General features: G+C 41.0%; 1 protein-coding gene across 1 annotated transcript; it reads right to left on the bottom strand.

Moving 5' to 3' along the window:
* Positions 1–8,973: 8,973 nt before the first annotated feature.
* On the bottom strand, positions 8,974–12,841 carry LOC104868873 (60S ribosomal protein L38-like). Its single transcript, XM_033759857.1, has 2 exons — positions 12,782–12,841; positions 8,974–9,216 (listed from the first exon to the last, which is right to left on the bottom strand). Exons 1-2 carry the CDS (start codon positions 12,839–12,841, stop codon positions 8,974–8,976), a joined length of 303 nt encoding a protein of 100 aa, XP_033615748.1.
* Between the last annotated feature and the right edge of the window lie 5,632 nt (positions 12,842–18,473).

The following is an 18,473-nucleotide window of genomic DNA, read 5'->3' as shown; positions in this document are numbered from 1 at the left end:
AGGGATACATGATTATAGCAACACAATTAATAGTAGGCAGATCTTGGAAACAGCATATATGTCTGTCCACAGATGAATGGATAAGGAAAATGTTGTATTTAAATGCAATAGAGTACTATGCAGCCCCAAAGAAAGATAAACTTTAGGCATTTATAGGTAAATGGATGCAACTTGAGAATGTAATGTTAAGTGAAATAAGTCATACACAAGCTCAAATATCACATGATTCTCATATAAAAAACACTATATATATCACTGTGGTATGATACTTTTAATTCTTTTGGAAAGATACTCAGCAGAGGGATGCCTGCGTCAAATGGAACCTCTATTCCCCCTCTTTGAGGTATCTCCATATTGATTTCCACAGTGGTTGCACCAGTCTGCACTCCCACAAATGGAGAAGGGTTCCTTTCTCCCCACAACCCTGCCAACATTTGTTATTGTGTGATTTCTTGATAGCAGCCATTCTTTGTGGGGTGAGGTGGACTCTAACTCTAAGTAGTTTTCATCTGCATCTCTTGAATGACCAGTGATGTGGAACATTTTTTCATATATTTACTTGCTGCTTTTATTTCTTTGTCTGAGAAATGGCTGTTCATTTTGGATGCCCATTTTTGAATCAGGTCTTTATATTTGAGGGGGCTGATTGTTTTCAGTTCTTTATATAGTCTAGATAATAGTCCTTTGTCTGAGGAGCAGCTGGTAAAACTTTTTCCCACATTGTAGGTTATTTGTAATAGCTAAAACTTGGAAACAGCCCATTTGCCCATCAGTTGGAAACTAATAAAGAAGATGTGGTTTTTCTATAAAATGGAATATTACTTAGCCATAAAGAATGAGAAATTTGATTCATTTATAGGAAAATGGATACATATTGAGGATATATTCCTAAGTGAAATAAATAAATTACACATGTGTAAATACCAAATAGTTTCTCTTGTGTGAAAAACTATAATAGTACATAAGATCCTAATGACATAATTGACAATGTGAAATAGGAAGAAAGGGGTAAAGGTGTAGGGAAAGTGGGAAGGGTAGGGGAAAGGTAATAAGGGAAAAGAAAAAATATGATAAAATGGAAAAATGGAAGTAAAGTGTTTGTAAATGGGGAGGAGAAGAGGGGGTGAAGGGAGGGCAGGGATAAGGGAAAAAATGAGAACCAAGATCTGTCATGTAAAGGTACAAGATCCCAATAATGAATGCTATTGCACTGTATACCTAAAATGCACCAATAAACTCAATAAAAGAACAACAAAAATAAAACACTATATATACATATGAGTGAAATAAGAAGAAATGTGAAAAGGAAGCAGGGAGAAATCCAAATACTTCTCCCAAATTACATATCTTATATTTTCAAAACATTTAAATATATATACTAATTTGTTCCATTACTACTACTAATTTATCTTAGTTCATTGAAAAGAAAGCTTTTCATTATTATCTGTTTATTTCTTTTTTGTAAGAATTTTTTTTGTTTGTGTTTTGTACTCAACTGTTTTGAAGATAACAATACACGTGTGTTAACTATTGTTCTCATCATTTTGTTATGAAATCTTGTTTTTCAGTAAAATAGAAAAGTAAAAAAGAAGATAAGAAGTAGAAAGGTAGATCTTTCTTAGATGGAGGGGATCAAAAGATGAAAGTGGGGAGAAGGAGAGGGAGGGAAAGAGGATGAGAAATATGTCAACTCTACAGAGGTACGGGAAACATTATGTGCTGCAGACATGGACTAATAAAAATGTTTTAAAAACTAAATCCAGGGGGATAGGGATTTAGCTCAGTGGTGCAATCACCTGCCCTGCACAAGGTCCTGAGTTTGCTCCACAGTACCCCCCAACCCCTCCCAACCACAACTAAATCCATGTAGAGTTTTGGAGTATTATCAAAGAAAAAAATATCTAAAATTACCTGAAAAGATTATGAGATACCCTTGCTTTTCCAGCTACATAAATATGGAAGACTGGGTTTTCTTTATATATTTAAAGTAAAACAACATATTTCAGTGTATTGAACACAAGGTGTGTTTCCTGAGCCAGATATTAAAGAAATTTGAAAATATGTAGAACAATATCATATTGTTATTTTTATTTTGAAAATACAGCTAATTTTCACAAAAATATTATTTATTTTTGACATGTATTTATCAGTTTAAAATTAATATTTCAAAATTTTCTCAGTTTTAGTGACTACTATCAAAAATTTGCTAGTTATTTCGCCACATAAACTAAGCTCTAATGTCTTGATGATTTTTCTGGATGTAAGAGAACCATGAAATAGAGAACTGCTGGACTAGACTAGGTAACTCACCTATAAACTAGAAGAAAGGATTCTGATTTTGCCAATCAAAGTCTTTTTTTTTAAGTCCCCAGAACCATCTCTTCTCCTTATCACTGGTGCCTGTCTTCAAATACGGATTGTTTGAATTGCAGCAGATTTATTATCTCATCCCAATTAAAACTGATTTTCTTTGATAAAACCTTAGATGTTTTTGTGACATTGCTTTTACCACGAGGAAGTACAAGTGTTTACTGAGTCTGTCCTATATGCCTGGCCTTTCTCCAAGGGGCAGGGACACAATGATAGTGAGGTCTATGGTGCCCCTTCTCTAGCAGGAGAATTCATAGACAGCATTCACTGTGTCAGGTTTTGAGCATCATAACTGCTATCTCTATTTTATCATCAGAGCAATTCTCCAAGGTTACTATGAATGTCCTCATTTTCCACAGAAGAAAACTTATGTCAAGGAGTTTAGAAAATTGCGCACACTAACTGAAGTAGACACTCTAGGTAACTCATAAGACCCTCTCTGGGGAATCTTCCAAGTGCGGTTCACCCATCCCTGAGTTTGGTGAGCTTGGCTGCAAAGAGGTTATGCTTGCAGATTTCTTCCTGGTCAAGCTTCTGGACCTCAGTACTGTACCCAAGTGTCCAAGGATTACCAACACTGTACCCAAGTGCTTATAGACCACCAATGCTGTCCCCAAGTGCCATGGATGACCAAGGCTATCCCAAGTGCCACTGACTACCAATACTGTACCCAAGTTCCCAAAGATCATCAGTGCTGTACCCAAGTACAAATGGACAACCAATGTTGTACTTGAGTACCATGGGTGACTAATGCTGTCCTAAGTGCCCTGGACCAGCAGCACTGTATCTAAGTGCATGGATCACCAAGCTTCTACTGAGGTACCATAGACCACCATCACTGTACCCAAGTGCTGACGATCACCAATGCTGTACAGAAGTGTCATAGACCACCAATATATCCAAATGCCAATGGACTATCATAGCTGTATCCAAGTGTCCAAGAGTTCATTCCTGAATTTCCACCTATTAGCTGATGACTGACTGATGAATTAGCACAAAAGTCAAGATTTCTTTTCTTCTAGATGAACTCGGAGGTATAATTTCCATGTCACATCTCCCTGAAGATCAGATTGAGATTAATCTGCTGATGTTGTACCGCATTGTTTCTCTTCCTTTCCGCATGTGTTTCTCATATGGAAGTTTCTCACTGATGAATTACTTGAACTTCAACCTTTAGATGAAGTTACACATGTAAATACAGAAGAGTTTCTCTGGTGTGAAAAAGTAAAGGTGTAAATAATGATTAAAACATATAATTGATATTGTGTAACAGGAAGAAAAATCTAAAAGAATACAGGAAGTGGGAGGGGCAGGGCAAAGGTAAGAAGAGAAAAGAAAAAATATGTGAAAAGGAAAAGCATGGAAATACTGTCTTTGTAAACAGGGAAGGGTGGAGGTGCTGAGGGGAGAGCTGGGGAATGAGAAAAATAAGAACCTGATAAATCATGTATAGGTACAACATCCCAATGATGAATGTAACTGCATTGTATACCTAATATGTACCAATAAATTTAATAAAGCTAAAAAAAGAAAAAAAAGAAGAAGTAAGGGTTTGAACCCACATCTGTGTGACTTGAGCACATTTGCTTTTACCCAGCACCCTTGACCATGGGTGTTCAATGTATTGGTGTGAACTCACTGATCAGGTGGTCCACGCAGGAAGATGCTCCATATAACTTCTTATTTTGCAACATGCAAAGGTATCTCTTTTTATTTTGAGGATATGTATTCTTCATCCATTGAAAAAATCCTGAACAGAGGAGAAGGTCTTTGTGCTTATTTCAAACCAGTCAACTTAATCTAAGTACACGTACAGGCACAGCCAGATTCCTGCCCTCACTCACACCAAGTAAGGATGAATGAGAATCATTGAGCTCATATTTCCTGCTGCGCATGGTAGCAACAGATAAGTTGATGGAGAAAGAGCAGGTGGGCAACCACATTCCATGGGATCCTTCTGTGGGATCAACAATGGCAGTTAGTATTTCTGAGTTGGCACCATCCAAGAGAGAAACAGGAGCATGTGTGCTGGATGTGTGAGAGTCATGCCCCCACTGCTCTGAACTCTGCCTTCTGGGTATGTTGTTAGAGATGCTCTTCTCCAAGCCCCTTACTACCCAATTATTTGCTTCCCTTGAACCTGGGGTTAGTATAACCACCCCAGTTGACTTTACAAAACACACTCTGGGTCCCCACTATTGGTTCACCCTTGTATCCAGTTCTGAGTTCACCTAGGTTAGATAGAACTCATGAGAGGCTCACAAGGGCACATAGCCCCAAAGCAGCCTTCCCACCAAAGATGCTTCTGTGAAAAGGGTTCTGCTACTGAACTGTTTATTCTTTAATTAACCAAGGATATAATAGTACAGGAACATTTTGGCATGGAGCCCCAGAATTTAAATGTGTTTTAAGTGGGGAGTTAAAAAGACCTTAGATTAATCCAATTCTCGCAGTACCTGTGGCTACTGCAGGGAGGATGGAAGTGAATCTCAGAGCTAATTTTTGCAGAAGCAATTTTGTCCCTAGATATGAGCTTTGAGTATGTTACTGAGGTTCCTTAAATTGATGAGGACATTACACTCTTTGCAATACCTTGGTGTCTGCCCTTACCCCCTCTTTTACTTTTTCTGTTCTCTATGACAGATACCATACTATCTTACTTGACCCTTCATATACCAACTTCAGGAAATAGCCAGTGCTTCAATTTAAGGAAGAATGTGACCACTGAGGCATAGGAAGTCCAGATCAGGTGATCTGTGCCCCTCCTCTGGTGAGCCTGACTTCACTCTCTTTCTTCTTTTCCCACTACCAGGTCTATTACATTTCAAGAGACTGAGCTTATATGTAGAAATTCTATAAATCTTGTAGCTCTACTCTGGTAAATGTTTTATGTCAGAACTGGGTAAACAGATGCGGAAGGTTCATCAGGAGCTAGTGAAATAAAATGAAGGAAGAATGAGAGAACAAACATTGAAAACGTCTATTTCCTTTCTTCCTTATTCTGTCTCCTTTCATCTAAAAGTATTGATGTTTGAAATTTTGCAATGGGCAAGGTGACCAATGAACGATGTGATCCTGGGAGAAGCTAGGGCTTCTATGTGACCTTTAGCAAAGATCCAATCAGATTTTTAACATGTGCCTTCCAATCCATGCAACTGAGGAACATGCACAATACTCAGCCATTTGCTGATTTGAGTATGTGAAGTCTATCAGAGAAGGTGTTCCATTTCATTAGGCATTGGTATAATTTCTAATGATGGCATCCCTTCCTTGACATGGTCTTCTCTCCCTTCCCTCAATGAATTTACATTTTTCCCAAAAGAATGGTCTCTTAGTGAAAAGTATGTACCATCTGAACACCTATGAACAACCTGTAATGTTCTCTGAGGACAAAGGACACTTTTCTTCTGGGCATTGTGTATCAATGTCTACTCAGGAAACTTCCAGAGCTCAGGGTGGGCTCCGTTTTTTTGTTTGATATCTTAGTGTGGCTGACATGATTATTGCTTCTCTTCTTCTCAGCTTCATTAAGCTGCCAAGGGTTCTGACAAGAAGAGAGATGCTGAAAAGTTGGCCAAGAAAAAGACCCAGTTAATGAATCTAGTGGCCAGATCCAAATGAAGTTGCCAAGGTAAAGCTAGGGACAAGCACAGTCACCCATCTTACTTGACAAAGCTCCTTGTGGCAGACACTGTAAGGAACATCCTAGCTTCTCAACCAGCTGTAGTCTCTGTGAGACTGAAGACTCTTGTTCCTGTTGGGAGCTCCTTGGTAAAGGACTCGTCAAGCTGTCCTCAAAGCACAGAACTCAATAATTCACATCAGAAACATCCAGGGTAGATGCCCAGCTGATGTTTAAGGCACACAAACAGATCCTCCCCACTACATAACTGGAAAAATTAAATTTGATTAAATTAGAGAGGGATGGGAAAGACTTCTGGTTTAAAATTTAATTCAGGGTTTGCACTACCCATAAAATACCAGCCACCTGAGAAGGCTAAGTTCCACTTCAGCTCAGAGAGTACTCTGACACTAGGGGCTGGGAAACCTGTGTGTAAGAAAACGGTGGGAAGACCCAGTTTATCTCCCCTATACCTCGAAGAGCGGGTCTGCCTGCCTTCCATTCTTCTTTTGTTCTAGTACCTCTTTTCCTGTATCCTATAACCCTCCATTCTGGTAGTAGGTATGCCTGGGTTTAGTCCATCATTCTAATTTCTTTCTGCATTTAAATCTTTACTTAGGAGAAGAAGGGCCCTGTCCTTTAAAGGCATTGTAGGGTATCTAGGGAGCACTGGGGACACAGAAAGGAAACTTCTTACAGGAGCATCTGACCAAGACTAGCATCATCTGAAAACACATAAACCAATAGCACGGAGTCATGGACTTCCGCTTCTGGCTCATTCCTATTAACTACTGTGTCTCCCAAGACTGGTTTTCCTCCTAATATGGTGAAATATGCCAAAAGCAAGTAAATTCTCCCATGGATTTAACAAGATTTAAGTGAATCCCATGGAAAGTTACCAGAATTTCTGAATGATTTATGTGGCAGAAGCGTGGTGCTATTTGGATAAACTTCTTGCTGTCTCACAGAAAAATGAAAGTGAAACATTCAACATGCACTCACCAAGTGGTTCCAAGAGCATTACCCTGAAAGAAAAGACATGCTTTTAAAAAGTTAATTTAGAAATATAAAATCATATTTTATAGTAAGAGCTATCACACTGCCAGTTTTTTGTTGATGCAAAGGAAAGTCATTTTTTCTTATTACTGTGACTAGTAATTTCTCATAAATAGCAAAAAGGTGTGTAAGTGTGGTTATTGTCTAAGGGTTAGCACATTAAATAGAAATGTGAAGTTCCCTAAATTTATACCAAACACTTTAAAGATATGAGATAAAGTTTAGAAGCTGGAAGCCACCTGGGGATACTGCATCTCAGACACAGACCCTTGTTCCCTCAAAAACCTATAGCTCCTCAGTTTCAGTGTCACTGAAAAAGGCATCATTTCCATCCTCAGACCTATTTGTGTGTGTGTGTGTGTTTTGTTTGCTTGTTTGTTTATTTTTTTGAGACAGGGTCTCACTATGTAGTTGAGACTGACCTGAAACTCACTATGTAGCCCAGGCTGGTCTCAAACTCACAGTGATCCTCCTGCCTCAGCCTTCCAAGTGTTGAGATTATAGGCATGTGACAAAATGCCTGGCCTCAGACCTGTTTTAAAGTAAAGCTGCAGATGAGAATTCTCCTAGGTTTTGTTCACATTTCCGGGACCCCAGAAAGTCCCCAGAAAATATACTTGTCATCCATTCACCTTGAAGATCTCAGATAACTGCCTGATATTTTTTTTAATGGCTGCATCAGAATCTACTGCTAGAAAATTAGGAAAAAATATACAACTTAAATCTTGCTTTTCAAAGGCATCTTCACCTGGAGTAGTAAAAATTATCAAAGAATTTTCATTATAATAAAGAAAAGAAATTCTTATTTTTGAAAAAGATGGCGTTAGGGACAATACAAACAGAACTGGAGAAATCCCAATCCAGTTCTGCACTTCAGCATTTTATATGTGTCTAGAATGCTATGGGATGGCTCTGCATTTGCCTCTTCTGGGTTCACACTCAGAGGAATCCCTGTGCAGGGTGAAATCAGCAGCCATCCAAAGAGGGAATCTGGGTGACAGGGAGCATCTGGCCACTCTTCTCAGTTTAGAAATGAAGTCCTTAAAATACTAGGTTTTTAGATCATTCTGAGAATCGGATCAAAGCCAAAGAAAAGGACATATCCACATCACGTGCACACTGCACTTTGCATTCCCAGGATTCCAAGATCTTCAGGTCGAGAACATCATGTGGGAAGATTTCCACTAAGGTCTGGTTAAAGAACCAGGCAAGAGGAAAGAAACAAGTCTGACTTTGGGCAGTGATCTAATTCCTTTTTCTGGTGACCAATTAATCCAGTCCATCCGAATAATCTTTGCCCAGGTTTCTAGTGGTTTATAAAAAGGAACCACAGGAAATGATGCTTCAAAGCATTTTCAGAACTAGAAAAAGTATAAGACTGGCTTTCCCCCACCCCAACAATTCAAGTTTTAAAAGATATGCAAGCCAGGGAAGAAAAGTGGGAAATGTTGCTTTTGAGGGGAGAAATAGTGTGGAGGGTCAGAAAGGAAGACCAGATGTTCGATTCTTATCAAGGTTCCTGAAGCCAAGAATATATTGCTGAGCCAGGCATGCATGATAAAATGTGCAGGGGTCCTAGCATTCTACAGTCAGCTGCCCTGTTTTAGAGAAAAATATCAATTTTAAAGTAATAAAAATGAGAACTGTATCTGGAATTCTGGTTATTTCTACTTCAAAATGAATAGCTGCAAGAACATATATTATTGTTTCTTGTTGAAACAAATGTTAAGCACAGGAAATACCTTGGATTAATAAGGCTATGTTTGTGTGTGTGTGTGTGTGTGTGTGTGTGTGTGTGTGTGTGTGTGTGTTTGATACTGGAGATCAAATTTGGGACTCCATTTGTGAGGCAGATGGAGGCACCACTGAGCTAAATCCCTAGCCCTTCAAAGTTTTTTAATACACTTCACAATAGTCTTGATGGTTTATTTCACCTCCTTTACTACCAAGCCTGGGGGCAAGGACGGCTTCAGTTTCTCTTCCTTTTCTTTGTCTGTGATGACCAAGGTGTAAAGATATCTGCTGCATTGGACTTTAAACTTCACATTATCTTTGTTCTTCTTTATCTTGATGGATTTGGCATCCTTCTGCCTGGCTGTGAGCAGAAAATTCTTGAAATCCTCAATTTTTTGAGGCACAGAGATGAGGCACTCAGAGGGCGTGGACCTCTACCAACAGAAAGACAGACACTGGCTGGTGAGACCAAAGACAATGCAAAAGACCAAAATGTATTTTTCTGTGATAGACAGACATGGATTTTATTCAGAAGACAGTCTGACCTTCATCAAGATGCTGCCAATTATACCAAACAAAACAGAATTCTTCATTTTATTGCTGCTTAGGTTGAAGCCTGTTTTCCTGTTAAGAAAAGAATTGATAGAAATAATTCTTTTCATTTGAGCCGTTTTACAAATTTGTTGTTAGAATCAAACAACTTTCCCAATAACAGTGAGCAAACTGTATGTTATCTTCTCCTTTGTTTGTATTTTGTTTTATTTTGCAGTACTGGACATGGAACCCAGACACCCACAAATACTAGGCAAGTCTTCTATACCTGAGCTATATCTCTAGCCAACACAATCTTAATAAAGAGAAATTTTGGCTGCCTAATGGTACAAGTTAAAAGTTTACATTCTATCTCCTTTTGATTTGACTTTCACATTACCAAACTAAAGAAAAATGACTTTTGTAAGGACATGAGTCCAATTGAAACCTTGATATTGGAATTGTATAATTTTGGAAGTTGTGGTCTATCCAATAGCCTTCTGCAGTTTGTGTACTCCAAGAATGGTTTTCTACCCAAGTCAAATTTGAATAAAACTGGACAGTGAAATGCCCTATGCATCCAAGAAACACAATCTGGTATAGGATTGGGAGTCTGGGGTGTTGTCTTCCGTCATCTTTTGTAACACCAGCTGACATAAGGATCACCTGAGAGTTCAGAGTATGGAAATTTTACTGCATTAGCCAGATCACACCACAGAAGTTGTTGATTTTATGCTCAGTTTTTAAAAGTACATTCCAGATAGTTATATTTTCTCTCTTTTTTGTCAAAATGTATAGACTATGTTTTCTAATAGCGAAGAGAAAAGAGCATTACCAGCAGAAGCATTCTTGATCCATTTTTTCTCTCCTCTTTTCAAGATTTAAAAATATATGTTTATACTTTTTTTTAGCATAACCTCAGAATTAACTGTCATTTTCCAGCTAAGACTTCAGCAACTTCAGTAAACACATGGTGAGTTTCTGATGTCCCTTGTTGATTTAAAACTTTATATTCTCAAAAATGATCAACTCTCCAAAGCTGAGATCCATTTATGCCTGCAGGTTAATTTGCCTTATCTCTGTCATCAGGTATGCTTGGAAATAAGGCTTCTAAAATAATAAATTAAACCAAAAGATCAGGGATTTTCTGGAAGCTACACTGAGCAATAAAGTAATTTTCAATCAAGAACATTTTAAACATATGGCTTGGTTTCTTGGATAGAGAGTAGTGTTGCATGTTACACTATCTAGAATGAACTTTAAAATACTAAGTATAGATTTCTTGGTGATGAGTCCTCCTCTGAACCCACTTCCATACACCATTGTGGGGGCTGCTTACTCACCGTAAGCACCCAGTGAGTTTGACTGGAGGACACATGAGAGACTAACTGAAGCAAGAGCACATGGTGAGCTCAAAGCCAGTGCTATGATAGATGGTTCCTTACACTGCTAAGATCCGTACTTAGCCCTGAACTTCACTCTGGCCTCTCTGACCAAGTTAGCTAAGATCAACTGTTAAACGCTATGGTCTTTTCCCTGAGCCAAACCTTCAAGCGAGCTCCTTGTAGAGGAGTCTAAAGGGTGCTATGATGCTTTCTTAAGCCTACACAAGCAGATTCCATGATAGTTTTCTGCCTGAATGTTAACAATTACTTGTTTATTAGGTGAATTCAGCCAGAGATTTTGTTCCCATTGTAACATACACTCTGCTGTTGAGGGCATGAAAAACCTGTCACTTTCAACTTCTTCTAAGAGAAGCTAGAGAAATCCATCAAGAAGAACTGGACAATTGTCAATGATCAAGTGGACTTTGGTCCTTCTGCAGCCTTGGTGTTGAGCCAAAGGCTTAACTCATCAGACAACTGACCATGTCCTCTGCTTCATAAGTGGCCTTGTGTGGCCCTCAACATTTGTCCTTGTCATGACAGATCTGTCAAACTGACCTTGGGGATGAGCTATCAGTTAATTTAATCTCAAAGACTTAATGATGCTGGTCACGCTGTCATTCAAAAGCCTTTCTTGGTACCTATTTCCCAAGAACTAAATCTATCTCTTTTATCTTGGATAGAAGGCTGGCACAACTTTAACTTCTACTCCCCATCACAAACCAAATCAGATCATTTCTGAAAAATGGCCAGCTCTTGTGCTTTCTTTCTTCTCTTTGTTCACAAAATTTCATTAATTGAAAAAGGTTCCCAACCATTCATTTTGGACAATATTTACTATACCTTAGGCCCTTGGCTTCAGAGATAAAAAGGCATCAGAAGCTGTATGTTTAGTGTGTGAGTCTCCATGTCCACAAGCAATTCCAGTACATTTGGCAAGCATTTGCCTGGGCTCAGGGCATAAGTTAAATATGGCTACTGATTCTCTGTGGCCTTTGCCTTTCATCCACCACATAAACCTGTACTATCCTTTTGCCTCTCTCTGAGCTGCAGGGTGCAATGGAAGTGATGCTGATCCTTTCCAAGCCTTGTCTCTGTGGACCATGAGCTGCTGAGCTTCCTCCTGGAATCCAGCATAGTGTAGCTAGGCCCAATGCAGCTCCTGGAAAGTGAGAGGGCCACAAGGAGCACAGGGGCACCTTGGCCTCTGACCATGCTAGGTCTATGTGAATTATAGTTTTTATTTTATGTACACTATTGTTGGAAATAAGCCTCTAACTCACTTTTTTGATGCAGATAATAAAGCACTCAGACTCCAAGAAATCTTGGCAAGGCTTTTTTCTTTCTTTCTTTTGCAAAAGGGCAGGAGCATACTGTGAGGTAGCAGGTACACTAAGCAGTGCGTGTGTGTGCGGGGGTGGATTTTAAGCCCTAATGCATGGGAAGCAGCTGAACTTTAAATTAATTGGCTGAATTCAAAGGCTTACAATCTATTGCGACTAACTCAAGAGCCATGGGGAATGCTGCTGGGTAAGTTTGACAGAGAGGGGAGCGCACTATATGGTTTGGAATGGAAAATCCTTGTTTCTTGTCTTGGAAACCAGCTGTATTCTAGGAAAGGATACAGTCACACTTCTTGGAGCTCAGGATACTAACAGAGTGGGGTAGAAAGTAAGTAAATGGCCAGGTCATTTAAATCCAAAATGGAGTTGCTTTGGCCTTGTTCTTTGACAGAAAAAAAGGCTATTTTTCACAATATGATGTTATGACAACGTGGAGCTTTTCATACCTGCGGGGAGGCCACCCCTCATAGGGCCTGCTTGTCCCTTGTGGCTGTGGTCATGTGCCTGGAGCATCCTGTCACAAGCAGGCTACCTAGACCAAGTGCTGTGCCCCAGCTCCTCATCTCTCTGCCAAGCATCTGGCTCCCTGTCCTTCATCAACCCAGGGCTAATGCCAGGCAGATAGAGATGCCCTTGTGCCCCAGTATCCTAGAGTTACTCACAGTGAACAGTCCTGATATGTTTACTTTGCTTTTCTTGGCTTTTCCCGTAAGAATCCCAATGGAAGCTCTGGCTCAGACCTTCCCTTCACCACTGTCTCCAGCTGTGGACACCAACCTGATCTTCCCCAGGCAACCCATCGTATGTGGTGTGTCCCCTTCTCTGGGGAGATATAAAGATGAAAGTCTACTTTCCAGGTAGTAAGCCTTTTTAAATTCTCAATCACTCCCATAAATTAAAATTCCATGGGTATATACTGTAGGCCAAGCACTAGCTGGTGGGACCCTTCAACCTCAGTCCCACCTTCCTGAATTGTAGCCTTCAGGAATGAGCTCAGGAGAGACTGGCAGGTCTTCCTAGGGAAGCCCAACCTTGACTGTGAAATGAAGAGAAGATGAATGTTTGTGGTATATAGACACAACTGTGCATCCATAGAAAACTACACTTGGTATAGAGCACACCATCTGGTTACCATGTTCTGATTCTCTGGGGCAACATCACAGCTTAGCAACTTCCCAACTGAGATGATTTCCATCTCTGGGCATGGGTATTGGTCCAGTGAAAGGACACCCTCATGTCTCCTACAACACCCAGCTTGAACTTCTCCTTTGAACCAATTATGCCATCTGCCCCTTTCCTCCTTCCATGAGTTAAAATCTTTACCATGTGTTCATTTTGCTCCTGTATGCGAATTACACTGGAATTTATCCTAAAGATTACCCCTTACCATGGTAATTTAAAAATCAAGTTTGGAGTCATAAAAATAGAGGAATGAAGACAGAAACAGCTGAATTGATTGTTCACATTGCCTTGTATTTCTTTGACATTCATATCACTAGTTTTAAAATGTCATTTCTCTGTGACATAGATATGGATATGTGTGTGCATGTGTTTGTGGTACTGGGGAATCCAGGGCCAGGGCTTCCGCATTGAGCAACAGACTGGGACCAAATGTGAGATCCTCTTGAAGCCAGGGTTTTAGCTCAGTGTTGCTGTTGCCTGCCTTGCAAGTGCAAGGTCCTGAATTCTTGATCCCTGGTATAAAAAAAAAAAAGTTAGATCTTCTTGCCTCAACCTTCCAGATTACTGTGCACCATGATGATTGGTTGATAAGTATTTATAAAGGGAAATGTTGGAGGCACAGCCTCAGGACATTTTGACCAAAGGGAAGTGTTGTTGTCAGCTGTTTGGTCTGTCGAGTTTGGTTTGGGAACTTGGCCTGGGAAGGTAAGGAGTGGAATCACCAGGCAGCCTCCAGGGAGGTTTCTGGAATGCTTCCACTTCATTTAGGAAATGCACAGGCTTATATAACTTATGTGTGGACAACCATGGGGGAGGAGCATGGGAGGAGCATTTATCTTATTAGGTAGACATATGGGGGAGTGATTTTTTGGGGGCAAGGCAAAAGAGTCATGGACTATGGGCAGATGTGTGGCCTGTTAGGCGTAGCATCTACGCACTTAGGTGAGCTTGCTCAGCCTTAGTATGGTCTCTGAGCTTGCTCAGGAGACAGGAATGTGACACAGCTAGCCTAGCCAGGCTTGAAATTCTCCCATAGTTCCCACTTTTGTCTTTGACTCCAGAGCCTTGGCCAAGAAGACCACATTTTTATGAGTCTGTCTGTATCTCCTTTGAGCCAGACACCTAATTTTAAAATGAACAATAACAAAATGACTTTCAAAATGTTAACACATAGGGTGAGGAAAGAATCAGACCTTTGGCCCAAGTACTTAACTGTGTTCACCTGGTTGAAATACCATCTCACAAGGTTTTTAAAATACCTATCACTGATCGTCCCAGGGCAAGAGAGGTGTTGTTGAATGGCTGTGGCAGTGACGACTTGGTTGTTAAGGGTCACAGCAGAAGTGGTGGTGGTGGATAGCATAGCAACAACGGACAGTATAATGGTAGTGATAGCCAAAATGTCTAAATCACGGTTGAGATGGGGATGAAGCATCAAATTGAAGAGGGGATCAGAACCCCTCCACTCTCGGGATCCAAATTGCTGGGGGATTTCTGCCAATATAAAAATACTAGGTCGAGTTATCAGGAAAGAAAGAAGGACTGATGTACAGGGTGATTGATACTTGGTTGCCCATCCTAAGGGTTGAATTGGTAAGAATAAAGAAGAAAGGGGAAGAAAGGCATGTTGTAAAGGGAAGTATGGTAATAACAACCCTGACCCATGCAAATCATATCTCTGAAGTAATAGTCAATCCTGTGTAGAAAAATCATTTGTAAAGCACACCGAATTTGGGGAAACAGTGGAGTTCCAGGAGGTGGAAATTACAGGTTGTGAAAAGTTTCCAAAAGAAGAGACAGGGTAGATATTAGGTTAGGGACAAGAGCCCATACTTGCATGTTCAAAAAGGGAGAAGTAGCTTGTTCTGAATTGGCAGTGAGTGCTGCACACAGAACAACCATCATTGGGCCTGAAATGGGTTTAGGAGTTTCAGATGGTGCCATACTCATCTCTTGTGCACAAAAGGCTTTGAGGTCCATGGTCTTGAACCACCTGATGGAAGTCCTTTCAAACCTTGGGGGAGTGAGGAAACCAAGGTGCTGTCTCAGGGCGCCCAATGTGATGGGATAGGCCTAAAGAGGCTGATATTTTTTCTTTGATACCTTTATCATATTTTGGAAAAATGTGTCATTTATAGGAGACTCCTCATCACCAGAGGATGAGGGCTCTTTACTGTCTGATGAAGAGCTCGAGGAATCATGATATCAGTAAAATGGCAGTGCACATCATGGGGGCCACCATCTTGGGCCCAAAAAGGTGGGTTTGTCAGGGTGATGTTGTTTCTGGTGACACAGGGGTTTTGGCAGAGGCATGTCAGTGTCAGGGAAGTGGGGTGTCAGAGGGTGGTGCTGACACTTCAAGGGAAGAAGAAGGTGGAAGAGAGAATTTGCCCATGCCATCTTTCCCAAGAAGTTCCTGGAGGCCATGTTTGGGGTAACTTTGAGGCTCTTTTTCAGTTGGCATTTGGGCAGGAAACACCTTGGGTGCCTTAACAGTGTGAGGATCAAGACACTGAATAATCACTGAAGTGATAGGGAAAAAAATTCAGTAGGAGGTGGATCTCCCCACATTTTTTGGTGCACTGTTATATATTGTGCATTCCCAGAGCTCAGCATCTATCATTACATCGGCACCCTCCATCCAAGGGTACAATTTAAGAATAGTCTCCTAGAAGGTGATGAGACAATCTTTGGAAACTTTCATTCCCCTGGTCTTTAACAATGCCTTTACCAAGGCAGCCTGTACCGGCCATTCCTGACTTAAAATAATACCCATGGTAGGGATCCTTACTCGTGGCTTCAATATCCAGTATACTCAAGCCCCACATTTGCACACCAGCAGTTATCATCCACTGTTTGGTCTGTGGAGCTCGGACTGGGAGGGTGAGGTGTGGAATCACCAGGCAGACTCCGCGGAGGTTCCTGGAATGCTTCCACTTTATTTAGGAAATTCTCAGGCTTGTATAGCTTATGTGTGGACAACCATGGGGGAGGAGCATTTATCTTATTGGCTAGACATATGGTGGGGTGATTTTTCTTGGGCAAGGCAAAGGAGTCAGGGACTAGGGGCAGAGGTTTAGCCTGTTAGACCCAGCATCTATGCACTTAGGTGAACTTGCTCAGCCTTAGTATGCTCTCTAAGCTTGCTTAGGAGACAGGAGTGCAGTGCACCTGGCCCAGCCAGGCTTGAACTTCTCCCATAGGGAAGCAATGGACTTATGGGCTTTGATGCATGGGCTTTCCTCACTGAATGTGCTTATGGTTAATACAGACCCTGCCCAGTACCAGCCAAGTGCACCCAGGTGCATTTGTTACAATCCAATGTCCTGTTACTGCACAAAATTGTAAACACTAACTAGGACCATGGAGCAGAGGTCCCTGACTTCCCACCTGACATCCATCCCTCCCTTCTAGATACCCACTGTCTCCAGCTCCAGAGCAGGGACTGGAGCAGGTGACCAATCTGGGTTCTTCACTATTACTGTAATTGTTTAGGAGCAGGCATGTGACTATCCACCCATGCTCCTCATGTTGGGAGAGACTGTCCTTTTCTTCCCCCTTTCCTGTTTTCTCTTTCCTGCTGGGGGTGAACAATCATTGCTACAGGCAGCCATCTTATACTCAGGAGGGAGAACACAATGGGCAGCGAACAGACAGGGCAGGACCAAAGCTGGGAACCAGGAGCCTGGCCTGGAGTCAGAGTGCAGTGCATGTAATCTAACCTGTGGCCTGGATTCTGTTGAGATGTAAAGAAACCTGCCCTTGACTCATCACCAAGAGGACTGGATTGTGACCATAAGAAATGGAAGAGTTACTCCATTTCCTACAGATTGTGTTAGGAAAGTACCCTTTATCATGTGACCAGCCTTGAATGATTGTTCCGCAAAATCCAGAACTCAAGTATGCTTGGGACAATGGCCTCTGGCGTCATTGCCTACAGCGATAATTCATTTCTGTAAAAAAATTTTTTTTTCCTGCCAAACTGTTGAAATCACAGTTTTTAAGTTTGGCGAAGAACATTTTCTAACGAGAGATAACATTTTTTGACTGCAACTTTCCCCATTTTATTGTAAGATAAAAATTGCAGAAGCCTAGCTTCTGGTAACAGAGAGCCCTGTGAATATCAGAGAGGTCAGGATAGGGAAGGGAGTGCTCCCAGAATTGGATAATGTGTGGCCAGCTGAGGCTTACTGTATGAGCTTGGAGATGCTAAGCATGCTTCTGAATACAGCATTGCCAAAATGCAGGCACTTGGTTATACACACACATGCAGGTATACACACACATATGTACACACACATGTGAACACACTTAGCTTTTTTTTTTGGTACCATGGATTGAATTCGGGTCCCTGCACTTGCAAGGCAGGCAGTGGAACCATTGAGCTAAATCCCTGGCCCAGCTTTTTTTTTCTTTTGAGAAAACAAATCTAATAAACCACGGGAAGGAGGCAGCAACACATTCCCCTGACCAGGTGCTGAGTCTTGGTTCTAAGCTCTTAAGAGCAGCAGCCTGATCTAAGGTGTGGGACAACAGAAGGAAACTCATCCACAGTAATGTCTGTATTTCTGCTTGAGTTCCAAGTGGGAGACCAATTGGAAAACATTAAAATTTGGGAAAATGGCAGAGTTACACATTTTATTAATGAAGTTTCAGGTGGACCTTGTATGGTTTTTAGGGTGACATGTCTAATTACTTAATTAAATTGTTGACCTATTTTTATATAGCACAGTATCCAGAAAAGTTTTGGTACCCTCTCTTGCAACTAGGAAAACTTGCATTCCTGACCACAGGTAGTGTGCACCTTAAATGTGCATGTACCCTGCCTATCCATGGCCATTCAGCCCCTAAGATGAAGTCTAAGTCCTACCCAGGATTGAATGTAAAATGGTGCAATTTATTAAAGGACAATTTGGCCAAAAGAGTTATTTAATGTGTCTGCAGTATATTTTCACCTAGAAAAAATCAATAGAGATGACTGATAAAAGGAATCATCACAAATTTTCTGACAGCTTTGTGGTAGCTGCAGCTGGAAAGCCATACCCAATGGCTGACCACCTTGTAAGGCTGTGCAGGCAGGTTTGTCACCCATCTGTGGGAAGACAGTCTAGATGGGCTATCACAGTGCCAAGCTATGTCCTGAGGGTGCTGCCTGTGGTCCCTCAACTGATTATGCACCAGTGTTTCCTGAATCTCATCCCTGGTTTGCACAGAGACAGGATGAATGAGGCCTCAAGTCCAGACTCTTTT

The sequence above is a fragment of the Fukomys damarensis genome, unplaced genomic scaffold (assembly GCF_012274545.1).
Source record: "Fukomys damarensis isolate Sample0158 unplaced genomic scaffold, DMR_v1.0_HiC HiC_scaffold_38, whole genome shotgun sequence".
NCBI lineage: Eukaryota > Metazoa > Chordata > Mammalia > Rodentia > Bathyergidae > Fukomys > Fukomys damarensis.
The sequence above is the reverse complement of the archived record's forward strand: the minus strand, read 5'-3'. Positions and strand labels throughout refer to the sequence as shown.